Source organism: Hippoglossus hippoglossus, chromosome 8, assembly GCF_009819705.1.
Source record: "Hippoglossus hippoglossus isolate fHipHip1 chromosome 8, fHipHip1.pri, whole genome shotgun sequence".
NCBI lineage: Eukaryota > Metazoa > Chordata > Actinopteri > Pleuronectiformes > Pleuronectidae > Hippoglossus > Hippoglossus hippoglossus.
In genome coordinates, this window is record NC_047158.1 from 19,861,511 (window position 1) to 19,875,361 (window position 13,851).

Genomic DNA, 13,851 nt, shown 5'->3' on the forward strand with positions numbered 1-13,851 from the left:
GGAATATTGCATTTGTTATTTTGTGCTGGATTGTAAACTATTACTGATTTAATCCAAATTAGAGGAATTATCTCCATAAAAAAACTGCTTCATATGTTGGATTATCATAAAATGTGAGAACATTGTAAAAGTAAAACAAAAGTTTGATGAACAAAAAGTATATTACAGCTTCAACTGTAAAAAAGCATTTTATTTCCTATGACAGTTAACTTATTTCCAACGTATGCAGACGTTTACAACATTTATTAATATGAAAATATAGTCCAGATGCTGCGTGATCTTTATTCATGTGAATCATATTATGTTTTATGTCGTGTTAGGTGTTGATCTGCTGGGAAGAAACAAACAGTCTTTCAAAATCCACTGTTCTTCAGAGTGTTCTTCATTCAGAGTCATTCCATGACTTATACTATATAACATAGTTTCTGTTATAAATAATCGGTATAATTTCACAACTGTTGTGTTGTGCAGGGAGAGAGAACGTCCAGGATCCAGGTCAATAACGAAAACCTTCCTCCTGCAGAAACTGAACACGGACCAGGATCTGGAAGCTGATCAGTGATGCATGTGAGAAGAGGAGGAGGAGGAGGAGGAGGAGTGATGCTTCTGCAGAGGAAGAACAGAACATCATACAAACCTGTCTGACTTTACAAGAACCCTCAGATCCCTCAATGTTTTCCACCATTCTGTTGGATCAACGTTAAGTGTGAAGTCTGTCTTTCAGTCTGTCTTTCAGTCTGTCTTTCAGTCCGAGTTTCAACATCTACACTTTTATCTCCTCCTCTTCCTCAGTGATGCCGTACGGTGTTTTGCGGCTGCAGGACAGAGCAGGTGAGGGGGTGGTGCTGCTCATCTTCGTCCCCTTCGAGAAGGACCCTCCGCCGTAATGACGAGAGAGCACATCCGCTGCCCTCTGGAACTTTTCTGCCTCCATGACAGGCTCCACTCTCTGTGGAGACCCAGTGGACGCGTCCGGCGTCCTCAGAGACCCCCTGTCCTCCTCCTGCTCGTCCCTGTTAGGGCTGCATGACCGTCTTCTGCTGCTCATCGTCCTGCTGAACGACCCGCTGCTCATGGACGGGTTGGGAGAAGTCACCTCAGGGCTCTGCACAGGCGTCTCCGTTAGAGAGTCCTCATCTTCCTCTTCTGCTTCCTCATCTTCCTCCTCTGCGGCCGGGCTGTGGTTGGACATCTGGAGGTAGTGGGGGTTGTCAATCAAGCTGAGCACCTCAGACATGAGAGAAGGCCCGAGGTCTACGGTGAACGAGGCGAGCGAGTCCGAGCGAGTCATGGTGAAGCCGCTGCCATCGGTCAGAGACCCTCTCTGCACGTCAACGTCCTGAAACTGTCTGTCGAGGCGAGAGAGGCGGGGCAGAGTGACGAATCCAGACTGAAGACCTGCAACAAAAAGACACACTGACGTCACTCATGTGAACCAAACTGATAATACAACATCAAGAAAACCTCTCAAACACATTCTCACACCTGAACATTGATAAAAAGACTTAAAACCCTTTAAGAGTGACACCAATGTTTACTGGACATGTGGGATATTGAGTTTTTGGATTTAAAGTGACGTTGGGCGACTTCATTGTGTTTCACAAACGTAAACACCTTTAACAAAGTTGTAAATAAGGTGATGGACACTGTAACGGCTCACAAAGTTTCTAAATGATATATTATTTAATATTTATTCATTTGAGTGAACCTGCAAAGTTCCTTTATTGCAGTAAACTTTTTCCACAGAGTGTCTGGTTGTTATTAGTGTGGACGGTGCAGCTGCAGGACAGAAGACAGTGCAAAATCAAATACTCTGGTTTATGTCACTTAATCAGAAGCTGATGGAGGTGAAATGTTACAGAGCTGATAAGGATGAGGAGGCTCGTAATGCCAGCAATGCACCTGCTTCACCAGAAGATGGCAGTACGTGAAAACCCTGTAGTGATTCCCTCTGCCAAACTGAAGTAGTGGATTACTTACTTACTGTCTTTAGCAATACTGTAATCTCAATTCCAAGAAGAATTACAATATCAGATATATACCCATAGTCGACTGGAATACACTTTATTCGTGACCTGCATTCCTAAGACTGAAATCTGCCCCCGGATGAGCAGAGACTGTGAAAAAGGTGGGCGGGAATGACATAATGACATATGTGGCCATCAGAGAAACCCACTGGCATCCAACATCCTCCCTCACTCCACCGACTCGGCCCCTCGGGCTCCGGGCACATTCCTCCTGAGTTGGGTAAAGAATTTGGAGACTCAGAGGGGGATTTCCAGCCGGGACGCTGGGCTGCTTCATCAGCTCGGATTGGTCCACAGATTATAATGAATGGTGCATTTATGCTGTGCATCCAGGCGGCCGCACACAGACACAGCACAGGAAACGCCCACTAAGTATCTTTCTCCTTCTCAAACCAGCTTTGTGTGTTTGTGTGTGTGTGACCTAGTTGTGTACAGGTGTCGCCTAGGTGATCCCAGATGACTCGGAAGAAGCCGTGTGTGTTTGCTGGTCGTCCTGGAGGAATGTGGGAACGATGTTGAAAGGAGGACAACCTCTCCCGCTCTATTTATCTGTCCACGGACATTTATAGTCGACTCTTTTCAGCAGCTCTTAATGCTGTTTGGTCTGCAGGAGAGTAAGAAGAGTTCAAGAGTAAGAACAGAGGCCGGGCCGATGTATCACTGCACCAGGTCGTCTTTGTTTTCCTGATTCCTGCACATCAAAGTGTTTAGTCTTTGTGTTTGCTTCTGAGTTTACTGGAACCAAAAGATGATACAAAAACAGAAAGTGTACTCGCTGTAGTCTGCAGCTCTTCAATCGCATCAGAAACAAATGCTCCTTTTGATTTAATGTTACGTCCTGAGCCTGAAACCAATGAAGGTTATGTTCTATGTTCGTCTGGGAGGAACATAGAACATTTTCTCAGAGAATAATTCATGGACTGATATTTATGAGTGTGTCAAATTTGATGCAGATCCAAATGAAAATCTGGATCTAGTGAATTAAATGAGGTTTCATAAAGGGACAGTTTGACCTTGTTTGTTTGTTATTTAGCAGGACCCCCCCCCCCAAAAAAAACCTACTAAACCAGTTTCCATGAAAGTCTGTGGACGGGACATGACCCAAAGAATCTATTAAAGTTTATAACTGAACGCTGATATAAATCAGTCCAGGTTGTCTTTAGAAAAGCTTCAAGCTGTTTGTCGAGCAGTGATAAAAATACAGACTCATCTGTCGTCATGGAAACCTAAGGAAGCGTATTGCATTCACTTGAAAAAAAAAAAAAAATCTGTTTTTCTGAGATAATTATCTTGAAAATTCCGAGATAGGTTCTCAAAAAATAAAAAATACATAAAAAACTCAGTTTTTCTGAGATAACTATCTCGGAATTTCCAAGATAATTATCTCAGAAAAACAGAGTGAAGGTGAAAGTGAAGTTCCTGTATAGACGCGGACTTACTGTTATGAATCTGTAACTTCACAAAGGAAAAGTTTGATGTTTCAGCGACCCCCCCGAAGAGGCACACGCTCTTACGGTGTTGTTTAGGGAAGTTTCAAATAAACCTGAAAACATCAGTTGAAAGTCTCGACCATCTTTCGGGGGGATATGCTGCAGATAGATAAAGGATAGTTTTCATTTTTGTCCATAATTCAAATATTTCGTTTGTTAGTGTAAGCTATTTTATTTAGTGGCTTTATTATGGAAGGTTGATGTGTGGTTCCTGTTATAAGCAGGGTGTTGGGTTCTGTCGATAGAGAAGTTTTGAAGTGTGATGGAAAGTAAACGAGTGTGATGTCCCGATTCAATAACCATCTCTCGTGTCCTCTTTCGGCTGAGGCCTGTGACAGTATGAGAACAACACGCTCGGCTGCATTAGTCTTTTGTGGTTCACTGTTATTTATACAGAAGGAGAGTCTGACAGTTTGAAGCGACGCTATACGTCATGGCGCTAATACAAGAAACAGTTACATGCAGCCCGCTGAACAAGGGCTCTATGCAAAATGTAACTTCATCAAAATACTAGATTACAATTATCTCAGAAAAACAGAGCCTTTTTTATTTTTTTTTCAAGTGAATGCAATACGCTTCCGTAGAAATCAGCCAATTTCCTGATTTAATTTAGCACATTTTTCTCAGGTTTCCTTTTAACTTTAACTTTAACTGTGAACTCACTAGTGTGTGCACAGCTCTGTTAGATAAAGATCTGTGCACAAACACACACACACACACTCTGAGTATTATTTTATAAACCCGTGCTGGAAGTGATATCTCACCATATGTGCAGAGGGAGTCCTGTGTTGAGCTGACAGAGTTTGGGAACATCATCCTCTTCATGCACCCGTTGGGAGAGTCCATGTTCAGCTGGGGCAGGGAGATGGCGTTCTTGATGATGGGTGAGACGTCCGGCGGCGGGGACAAGTCCCGGGAGCCCCTGCGCGGCCGTGGCACAGAGTTCTTCCGTACGTGCTTGAAGGTGCGTGTGAAGAAACCCGTCGTCTTGGAGCTGCTCGTGGAATCCGGACTTCCAGGCTCCTTGACGCCCCCGTAGTTACTGAGGAAGGAAGTGTCACCGAACACGTCCCCGCCGCGGCCAACGTGCATCGTGTGTCGGAAGTCGCCCATTGGAGGGCTGATCATGTCCACAGAGAGGTCGCTCTTGAACCGGCTCTTCCCCTGCGAGCTTGACACAAGGCCCTTAAACCCTGGCAGTTTTCCCAGACTCATGGTGGCAGAGAAGTTGTGGAATTTCCCTTTAATTCAAATGGGAGCGTATGGGTGCATGTCCGTCAGGTTTGAATCCACTGTGAAACCAGAGAGGGAGAGAAAGAACAAATTAAGATGCCAGGACAGTGAGGACATGCAAGACAACTATGTGGTTGTTCAGTCTGCAGGGAATGTGCGAATAATCCATTCTCCACACGACCAGAGCCAACGATTCAGCGGTCAACGCTTCTTCCCCTGGATCTACACTGAAAGACGCCAGCATGGATGTAGAGTCCCAGTGTGCATCTCTTTTCTCTTTCTTCTCTGTCTCTGTTCTGCACAGCAACGGCCTTCAGTCCAAATAACAAACAAGATGAATAACAAGGTCGCACTCGGTTTCCTCCGGCTGCCACGGCTCATGTGGCCGGAGAGTTTTGGGGCAGAGCAACAGAGTCCAGCCGCAAAACAGCAAATACACCGAGACGTAAGACATGCAGGGCTGTGTCCTTGTCAGTCTAAGAGGATCACCTCTGCCTTGTGAAACCAAAGTGTGTTTCATTTACCTAAACCTGGTAAACAAAGCTTTTTAAAGACCGGACACTCGTTGCAGGTTTATAACTAACTCTGTGATGTGAAATGTAATTGGATTATTATCGCCCCTTATTCAGGAGAACGTGTTTTCTCTTCTCATTATTGTTTTAGCTTTTTCTTAGCTACTCAGTTCTGTGGTTGTCAACGTCACTTCAGCATCCAACAAGTGTGCAGCTGCAGGGATGCAACACGTGCACGTTGAAACTTGAACTTCTTCTTTAACCTTCAAGAACCTTTTAATGGAAGTAAAACACAAATAAAAGACGAGTGTCAACACAGTGTTTCTTACTGGACGTGGCTCCTTCCTGTGTGTGTTCAACAGCGTCTGACAGGATCTGGTGTGTGTCTCATCCGGTGAGTTGTTCTTCCTCAAGGTTCAGGCAGAGAGAGAGAGAGAGAGAGAGAGAGAGGGAGGGACGGGAGACAGGGTGGGGGGGCTCCACCACCATGCACCGTCTCGCTCTAAAGAGATTTATCCATGTGTGCACCACGCTGCCTGTAGACCACACCAGCTCTGTCGCCAAACGTCTTTGTCCTGCGTCCCCCCCCCCGGTCCCGACACCAGACGTCCGACAGTCAGAGAAAAACAACCAGAGCGAAGGAAAAAGAAAGAAGAACGATGCTTTCTCAAAAAGGCCGATACAGAGAAGAGGCGTAATCCAGTAACTGTTTTGTCTGCATCACCCTGGAAGAACGACGAGGCTCCTTCAGGACTGTCCACGCACTGGATTAGCTGATAATCTCCTCTGTCTCCCCCCCCCCCCCCCCACCTTCCCGACTCCCTCACTTGCTCTCTGCCCTCTTCAATCCACTTAGTTCTCCAATGGCGTCCACGAGGAGGGGGCGTCTGTGTTTCTCCTCTTCTCTTTCAGTTCACTTGAGGCCAGCTAAGAGAGAAAGGGGAGAGAGATGTGAGTTACACACTGGACCAAAGTCTGAGGCCGGAGCGTTCAGGAGCACATAAACGTGGGATTGACTGATGCTGGGGATGTTTTCTCCTCCTCTCTCTCTCTCTCTCTCTCCCCCTCTCTCTCTCTCTCTCTCTCTCTCTCTCTCTCTCTCTCTCTCTCTCTGTTGCCAGAGGAGTCAGCAGCTTCTCGGGGGAACGAACTTGTGAAATAAAACTTGACTCCATTGCTTCTTTCTGCGTCTGAGTCATATAGTGAAATATTCATTGCAGTACAAGACCTGTCAGTCATTCTATCTTCACTGTTCTGCAATTTATTTTTGCACTGGAATAGATTGTTGGCTTCAGGTTTTTCCAATACAAACGTCCACTTGTGTTTTGAACTTTCGACTCTGAGAAACTGTGCCTGGCAATATTCTGACATTTTACAGACCGAGCATTTACAAAAAAGATCAATAATCAAGAATATATCGCAGCCGAGGCTAATTCCCTTTCTCGCCATGTCAAAGAAAGTGACCAAGAAAGTCCTGTATCTGCTCCAGGATATCATGGGTTCTTCTTTGGGTCATGTCCCATCCCTCCACAAGATTTCATGAAAATTGGTCCAGTAGTTTCTTGGTAATCCTTCTAATTAACCAACAAACAAAGCCACAACAGTTCAAAATTTCACTAAATCCAGATTTGTATCATATCTCATCCTTCCACCAAGTTTCATCATTATCCGTTTAGTAGTTTTTATGTAATCCCATAAAACTAACAAACACAAACACAGATCAAAACATTACCGTGTTGGTGAAGGCAGACATACATTTTTTCTATTAATCGGATAGAAAGATTGCATGATGTGAAGTTTTTCCTGCATCATATCTGTGTTTCCTGGATGCACTCGGACCACCGCCTGCTGAAGAAATGACCCCGGGTCCAAGTGAAAACCAGTAAGCACCGAACATGTGACCTCTCTCAAACCGCAGCCAGGGCTGGATTAATGTCCCAGGCGGCTGGAGACACTCTCCGAGGCCGCGGCCATCTGGACATGTGATATAACAACCTGAGCAAGGTGATGCGGTGCCAACCTTTCTGCACGGGCAGCGTCCCGGCCTCAGATTACCTTCAGTAAATCTACCAACTAATCCCAGTTTTTCAACAGTTCCAGGGCAAATGTCTGTGGGGGGCTGTCACTCACTGCCTAACCTGACGGAGAGGAGCACACGATGAAGGTGTGGGTGTGTGACAGCCGGAGTAATCAACTTAGAGGTGGCGTTGAATATGGAGGAGGTGGGGCTGGACTGTGGCTGTCGCCTGCTGATCCCTCAGCTCGTAACGCGTAGCTTAAAGGAAGATTAGGGCCTGTGGGGCACGAGAAGGTGAGGACACAAATATCCTCTGTGTGTGATGACAGCCACTGGGTTTATAACCAGATCCTATCAGAACCTGTGTTTAATTTCACTTTAGAGACAGTTTCCATCCCTAAATCCCTGATAAGCATGTTTTTCTTTCATCTGTCCTGTTTCATGTCACAGCTTCTCATGGTGTAATTGACATGTTCTCTGCTTTTACAGCTTCCACCCCCCACATCAGCCTTTTTAATCTGGTTTCTTCTTTCTTATTGAGCAGTAAATGAGGCTCAACTGGAACCTCTCTGTGCACATTAACCCGGCACAGAAACTTGGCCTCGTTAGATGCACACGCAGACGTTTAGATCTGCTGAACGTATTTATCTGTAAGTTGGACCTGCAGACGTCCACAAGCAAGAATGTTTTGCGTGAGCTCTCCAACCCGTCTGTCTCTGCAATCAGAGACAGACGGGTTGGAGAGCGTGATGGGAATAGCGTGCGATGGGGAGAGCGGACCGGACGGTCTAAAGGATCTGTGGACACTGATGGGAAACACATTTTTACCTCCGGTTTTTACGAGTGTTTTTCCCTCCAAACTTCTATTTCGGACTCGTCCTTCAATCAGGCTTTTATATCTCAGTTTTTCCCTCAGTCCCAAACACACACAGAGTGAAACATGCTGTTACTCTTCCTGCTGAGAGAAGATTTAGACTCAGTGAAACATCTGGAGCCACGGCACCACAAATTGCAGGATCAGGCTCCGGTGACACTGGTGATGGCGCTCAATCATATGTGAGCTGATACATGTGAACATGAGCGTCTCAACACCCACCGAACTTTAACCAGTTCACTCCTAACCCAAACCTTAACCTAACCACAAGTCACCTCCTTCTACTGACGTTAACCAGGACCTCAGAGATGACGTTCTTCATCATTAGGACCGAGCTCTGGTCCCCGTCAGGTCCACTCTTCCTCACAGGGTCTGTGTTTATGCTAACAAAGATCCTAGTGAGGACACAAAAACAAGTACACAAGGCCGGGCGGCAGTGGCTCCGCTCTGAGGTCGCTTCCTCCATCGGACCAGAGGGCCACAGTCCTTTTTTCAGCACGGCACCAGCAAAACTGTGGTTGAGGTCGGAACACCCAGACCATTATGCACGGCTCCAAAACACAACATGTTTAAAGGATCAGCTGCTGCAACGTGGCAAAGCACGCCGAGGCCTGCCAGCTCCATATGGCACGGATGAGACTGTGATCATTTAGGTCCCTGGTTCGAATCCCGGGCCTTTGTGGGTGGAATGTGCATGTTGTCACCTCCCACGGTCCAAAGACATGCAGATTGGATAAGGTTAATTGGAGATTCTTGATTGACTGTCCCGGATGTTAACAGATGTACAGATATCTGATTGTGATGATGTGGGTGTATGATGACGTCTCACGGTATCAGAGCAAACAGACATGAGCTCTGTGACTTGTGAATTACCTTCCACTCAACTGCCACACTTTCCTTAATGCTCAGCAGGGTCAACATCACAGAGGAAACATTCCAGATAAGATTTCACTGCACATTAGAACCCTTCAGCTAATTCAATGGCTTCTCATACGACGTGCAAAGACCTGAAAGAAAACGTTGCCAAACAATAGCAGGCGAAGCAAACACATTAATGTCTGTGGTCAGTTTTAAAACCTCATAGATTCTTTTTTTGTGTATGGGACTCGTGTCAACGGTGCAAAGGGGAAATGAGGCCGAGCAACAGTGAAGTGCAAACATATCACAATCCTTTTCGAAGCTGAGCTGAACAAAGAGCATAAGGAAACGTAACCTCGCCAAACTTCCACCAAGCCAACAGGGAGGTGCCGTTAATGAAACATAAAAGAGGCTGTTCAAAGGAGAAGCGGTGGGAGGGGGGGGGGGGACGCCACGGCCTCTGTGACCTTTAAAGATCTAATGAACGTTTTCATTACTTTTAATTTGGTTGTATTATCACAGTGATATAGTTTTCACCTCTTTAAAAGAATCATATTTGCAAGCTATTCTTCACAGTGAATCGTATAAAGTCTGTGTCTGTGTTTGAAATCCAGACAGGACAGAAGTCCGTCCACTGAAGACCCACAGAGCTGCTGAAGACAGCCAGATGTTGGGATGGGTAGAGGACAGTCTCCCTCTGTGACGTCACCTCCCTGACAGGCGGACAAACCGCTGATCTGATCTCTGAAACAGTTGTTCCGTGGTTTCACTGGAGAAGCACAGTGACCAATTGATTTCACCGGCTGCTTCCAAATTGCAGCATGTGGAAAAAGCTTCTTCATTCACAACGACGCAGCTTGTTTTCTACTCGTCTCGTCACTTTCACATATTATTTCTTGAATAATGATGCCGTCTCCTGACGTATTCACATATATGAGCAGAGTTTGGCCTCTTCAGAGCACTGATTGTTTTCAAAAGCTTGCAGATGTAATTAAAGGCTCACGGTAAAATGCATTGAATCCTCAAGTCTTTACACTGGTATCCAGTTAGTTTCAGGCTTGATAATCATTATCTACAGAGGCATGAACACATTTCTAAAATGTTTGATGTTTATATGTCTCTGCAGATCTGCAGGAGCTGCTCAGCTCATTGTGCCCAACGTTAAAACTAAAATGGAATTCAGACACTGTGGTGCCACTGTTGAAACCAGATCCCAATGGATATCAAATCGGATCCAACCATAAGCTGCTTTAAAAACTTCTCTCGCATTCATTTAATCACTTAATCTTTCCCTTTAGAGGTTTCCTGTTTTATAATTTAGGCTTTTATACTATTTCTAGTGTTTCTATTAATGTTTTACAGTTTTTTATGCATCAGATCTTTACATTTAAGCTTCTTTTATTTCTGTCACGCACATTGAATGACCTCTTGTGTATTAATGCACCATACAAATAAACTGCGTTGACTATAACAGTTTCTGTAACTTTTCTTTATCTACACTATTTAAATGCTCAAGAGAAACGCGAACTAACTTTTAACCGGGCATTTGCAAAGTAATATGAGAAACACATAGATTCATAACCCGCACAGTGACGCACGGTGCGTAAAGTACGCGCGTAAAAAAGGTGAGACTCGTTGTCCTTTTACGCAGAACTGTTCTAGAAGTCAGCATTAAAGTGAGACTGTGTGGTGAGTTAAAGTGAACAGGATTATCTGTTGCTTTCGGTTTCACGCACGTTTAACAGTTTTCACATTTAAAGAAACATGCGTCACACAAAGTGATTTACGAACCCTCACCTCAGAGTAAACTCCAGACGAGCTCCTTCTCTCTCTGTTTTCATCCTCTTCGGGCTGAGTCGTACGTTTCCGCTCAGACATGTGGCGGCTCCGAGCTGCTGCTGACAAGTGGAGGGAGATGGAGAGGAAGAGGAAGAGGAGGAGGAGGAGGAAGAGGAAGAGGAAGAGGAGGAGGAGGCTGGACTCTAGAAAAACGTGAATAGCTAATTAATGATGGATGAAGCTGAAGCCAACAGCAACATCCTGCTGCAAGTTCATCTGCGATAAGTGAGCAGAGGTCTGGGAAGAAATGAAGAAAGGACTAGAGGACCATGCTCAGTAAAAGTGTGTAAATCAAAAAGAAGAAAAAGCAGAAAGAGCAGCTGAGGTTCAACAGCCTCATGTGTGAAGAGACAGAGGAACAGACACTGAGGTCAGACTGAATCCTGCAATAATAAACCACTGTGGCTCTTCCCACACTGTCCTGTCACTGTGTGTGTGTATCTCCAACTAAATACGGTTGTTTCTGCGGGTTGTACTGGGACCTAGAAGTCGGGGATCGGGGGCAGCAACTTGGATTGTGAAACATGAGCCTGCACATGTAGTAAATGATGGAATGATGACACACACACACACACACACACACACACACACACACACACACACACACACACACACACACACACACACACACACACACACACACACAGAGACATCATCCCTGACCTTTGCTCAGCTCTTTAAACATGATCTCTTAATAGCTCCTGTGGGTCTCATCTACCTTTCTCCCCTCTTGACCTCCCTCTTGACGAAAATACACTTGTCACTGCGGCTTTCATTCGGGCATGCAACAATAGTGTGTATGTGTGTGTTTCTGTGTGTAACGCATGCATGTGCACAACAGGACAAGACATTCACATCAGTCATTCCAGTCATGGCGTGAGCATCATCACACACATGTACAAAGTTTATTTATAGAGCGTGTTTAAAACTGCCACAGATGATGAAGTGCTGAACAGGTTTAAAATGTAAAAATCAAAGAATATAAATATTAAACCAGCGAATAGATAGAATAATAAAATATATAAAAGCAATAACATGTTAAACATCATAAATATTTGAGAATTATAATATTGCGCAATTTATCAACACGTGTCTGTTCTCACATTTTTAGACGATCAGACCATTATGGTAGTAAAACGGAAAAATCTGAATGAACATCTTAAACCTAACGTCAGGTCACCCCTGTGTTTTTACAGTTCGTTCCAATGATCAATGTGCATCTGTGGTTTCACTTGATGGAGGAGGAGGTGGAAGGAGAGACTCTCCAGGACGAACACAGGACAGTGATCCTTCAGCCCGACGCCTGAAACATCCAACTGAACATCTGTGATGCAGCTTGGACAGAAACAGGAATCTTTTATTGTGAACGCCAAAATGAATTTCCTGTCCCACATGTGAAAAGACCGAATAAGACAAGACAGAGAGACAGAGAGGTGAGATAAAAGAGAAGAGGGAGCACGGTGGACTGAGGAGATGACTCAGAGCGAGGGGAGAGGGGGAGGCGGGGGGGGGGGGGGGGGGGGGGGGGGGGGGGGGGGGGGGGGGAGCAGCTACTGATGTCAACAGCTGCAAAGTATCAGACGATCTGTGATGAGCAGAGAATGAGGGGGTGAGGAAAATAAAACCAGAGGAAGGAGGGAGAGATAAAAAAAAAGGAGAGCGCAATAACAGGAAGTCACACACACAGATACAGTGTTAAGAATATTGTTGTTGTTGTTGAGAGTGGAGTGAGAACTGTGTGTTATTCAACTGGATTTCAGTGAACAGAGATAAGAAGAAAACCAAAAGATGAAGCTGAGAAGAGGAAAGAAAAGGAGGGAAACAGGATGAGAGGACAGATCACTAATAATAACAATAATAATAACTTAATAATAACTTGTAAAAAAGTAGGAATAAGATGAATCCACTTCAAAAACCAGTGGTTCAGGGAAATGGGGCTGAGGAGTTGAAGTTGGGAGTAAGATCAGTGTGTTGACGCTGAAATGTGCAGGTTTGGGTCCAGAGCTACATGAAAGAAGTCGACCTCCGAGTCTCTGTTTGGATCCTGCTCCTGTTTTAGTGGAGTCGAGCTGCCAGGATGCCGAGTGTTGGCCCGGAGACAATAGAGCTTTGTAATGTCAGGGCTCTGTGCTTTCTAGGCTGCAATAAAGAAAACACACACAGACTGTAATGTTTATTTCTGACAGTTACTGGACAGCGACTCTTCAGCCTTTGCCGTAAGAAGCCTGGTCTGAGTTTAAGAGTCCGAGGTTTTTCAGAAAATCACTGACGATCCAGAACAGACGCTGATTTCCCGTCAGCTTTATATTTTTCCATGAATAGTTCTCAGGAAAATGCTTAAAAATAGAACTTTTAGCACAGACAAGCAACAAGGAAACACAGCGTCGGTACTTAAGTGTCTCATCGCAGTGACACTCTCTTATTTTATCGGGATCATTCTGCAGACGACTGGTTTTCCTGCTGATGTTTGTGTAGTTGGTGCCAGTTAAAACCGGAATCCCTAAAAACCCAGGGAATGTGCAGCAGCAGCAGCGGCGGCAGGGAGGCGTGTGGCCAACGTGACCCTCACCTGAAAACGTGGAGGTCATCTCCCTTTAGTGCGAACATCCAGCCGCAGTCCAGGACATGTGTGGAAATGTGATCTTAAATATACAGAACACACACAAATACGCAGACAGACACGTGGAGCGCTGAGGCCTGAAGTGTTTTGTTTGTCGTGACGGCTCTGACACAATACGTGACCCTGTTTCTGTTTTAGGGCAACTTTTAGTGTGCGGTCGGCAATGGACGCATTTATAAAACTGTTTATGAATCTGGAAGTTGATGTGCAGTGGTTGATTAAATGTCTATGTCTGCAGCTCAAGTGTGTGGTGGAGCTCAGATTTAGACAGCTATGCTACACCCTGTAATTCAAACATTGACTCAGACCTCACTGCTCTGGAGGGAGAGTGACAGGAAGGGGAGCAGCGGCGGCCGGGGCGTCAGTTTTCACTGGCACCAC

At 45.2% G+C, this 13,851-nt stretch overlaps 1 protein-coding gene across 9 annotated transcripts; it reads right to left on the reverse strand.

The window, feature by feature from the left end:
- Window positions 1-52: 52 nt before the first annotated feature.
- cdc42ep1b (CDC42 effector protein (Rho GTPase binding) 1b) lies at window positions 53-11,070 on the reverse strand. 9 transcript variants are annotated; one of them, XM_034593154.1, is made up of 5 exons: window positions 10,809-11,070; window positions 5,580-6,189; window positions 4,282-4,818; window positions 762-1,398; window positions 600-728 (listed from the first exon to the last, which is right to left on the reverse strand). In XM_034593154.1, exons 3-4 carry the CDS (start codon window positions 4,730-4,732, stop codon window positions 764-766), a joined length of 1,086 nt encoding a protein of 361 aa, XP_034449045.1. In that variant the 5' UTR covers window positions 4,733-4,818; window positions 5,580-6,189; window positions 10,809-11,070; the 3' UTR covers window positions 600-728; window positions 762-763. The 9 variants fall into 9 exon arrangements, with proteins under 9 accessions (XP_034449044.1, XP_034449045.1, XP_034449042.1 ...); XM_034593153.1 differs by having other exon boundaries at window positions 53-1,398; window positions 4,282-4,809; window positions 5,592-6,189; window positions 10,809-11,068; XM_034593151.1 differs by having other exon boundaries at window positions 600-1,398; window positions 5,592-6,189; window positions 10,809-11,068.
- Between the last annotated feature and the right edge of the window lie 2,781 nt (window positions 11,071-13,851).

Excerpts from the sequence above, each read along its gene's own strand:
- cdc42ep1b (XM_034593153.1), bottom strand. The coding sequence starts at position 4,732 with ATGAGTCTGGGAAAACTGCCAGGGTTTAAGGGCCTTGTGTCAAGCTCG. Across the intron at positions 1,399-4,281 it reads GGACTCCCTCTGCACATATG|GTCTTCAGTCTGGATTCGTC; the intron begins GTGAGATATCAC and ends TTTTTGTTGCAG.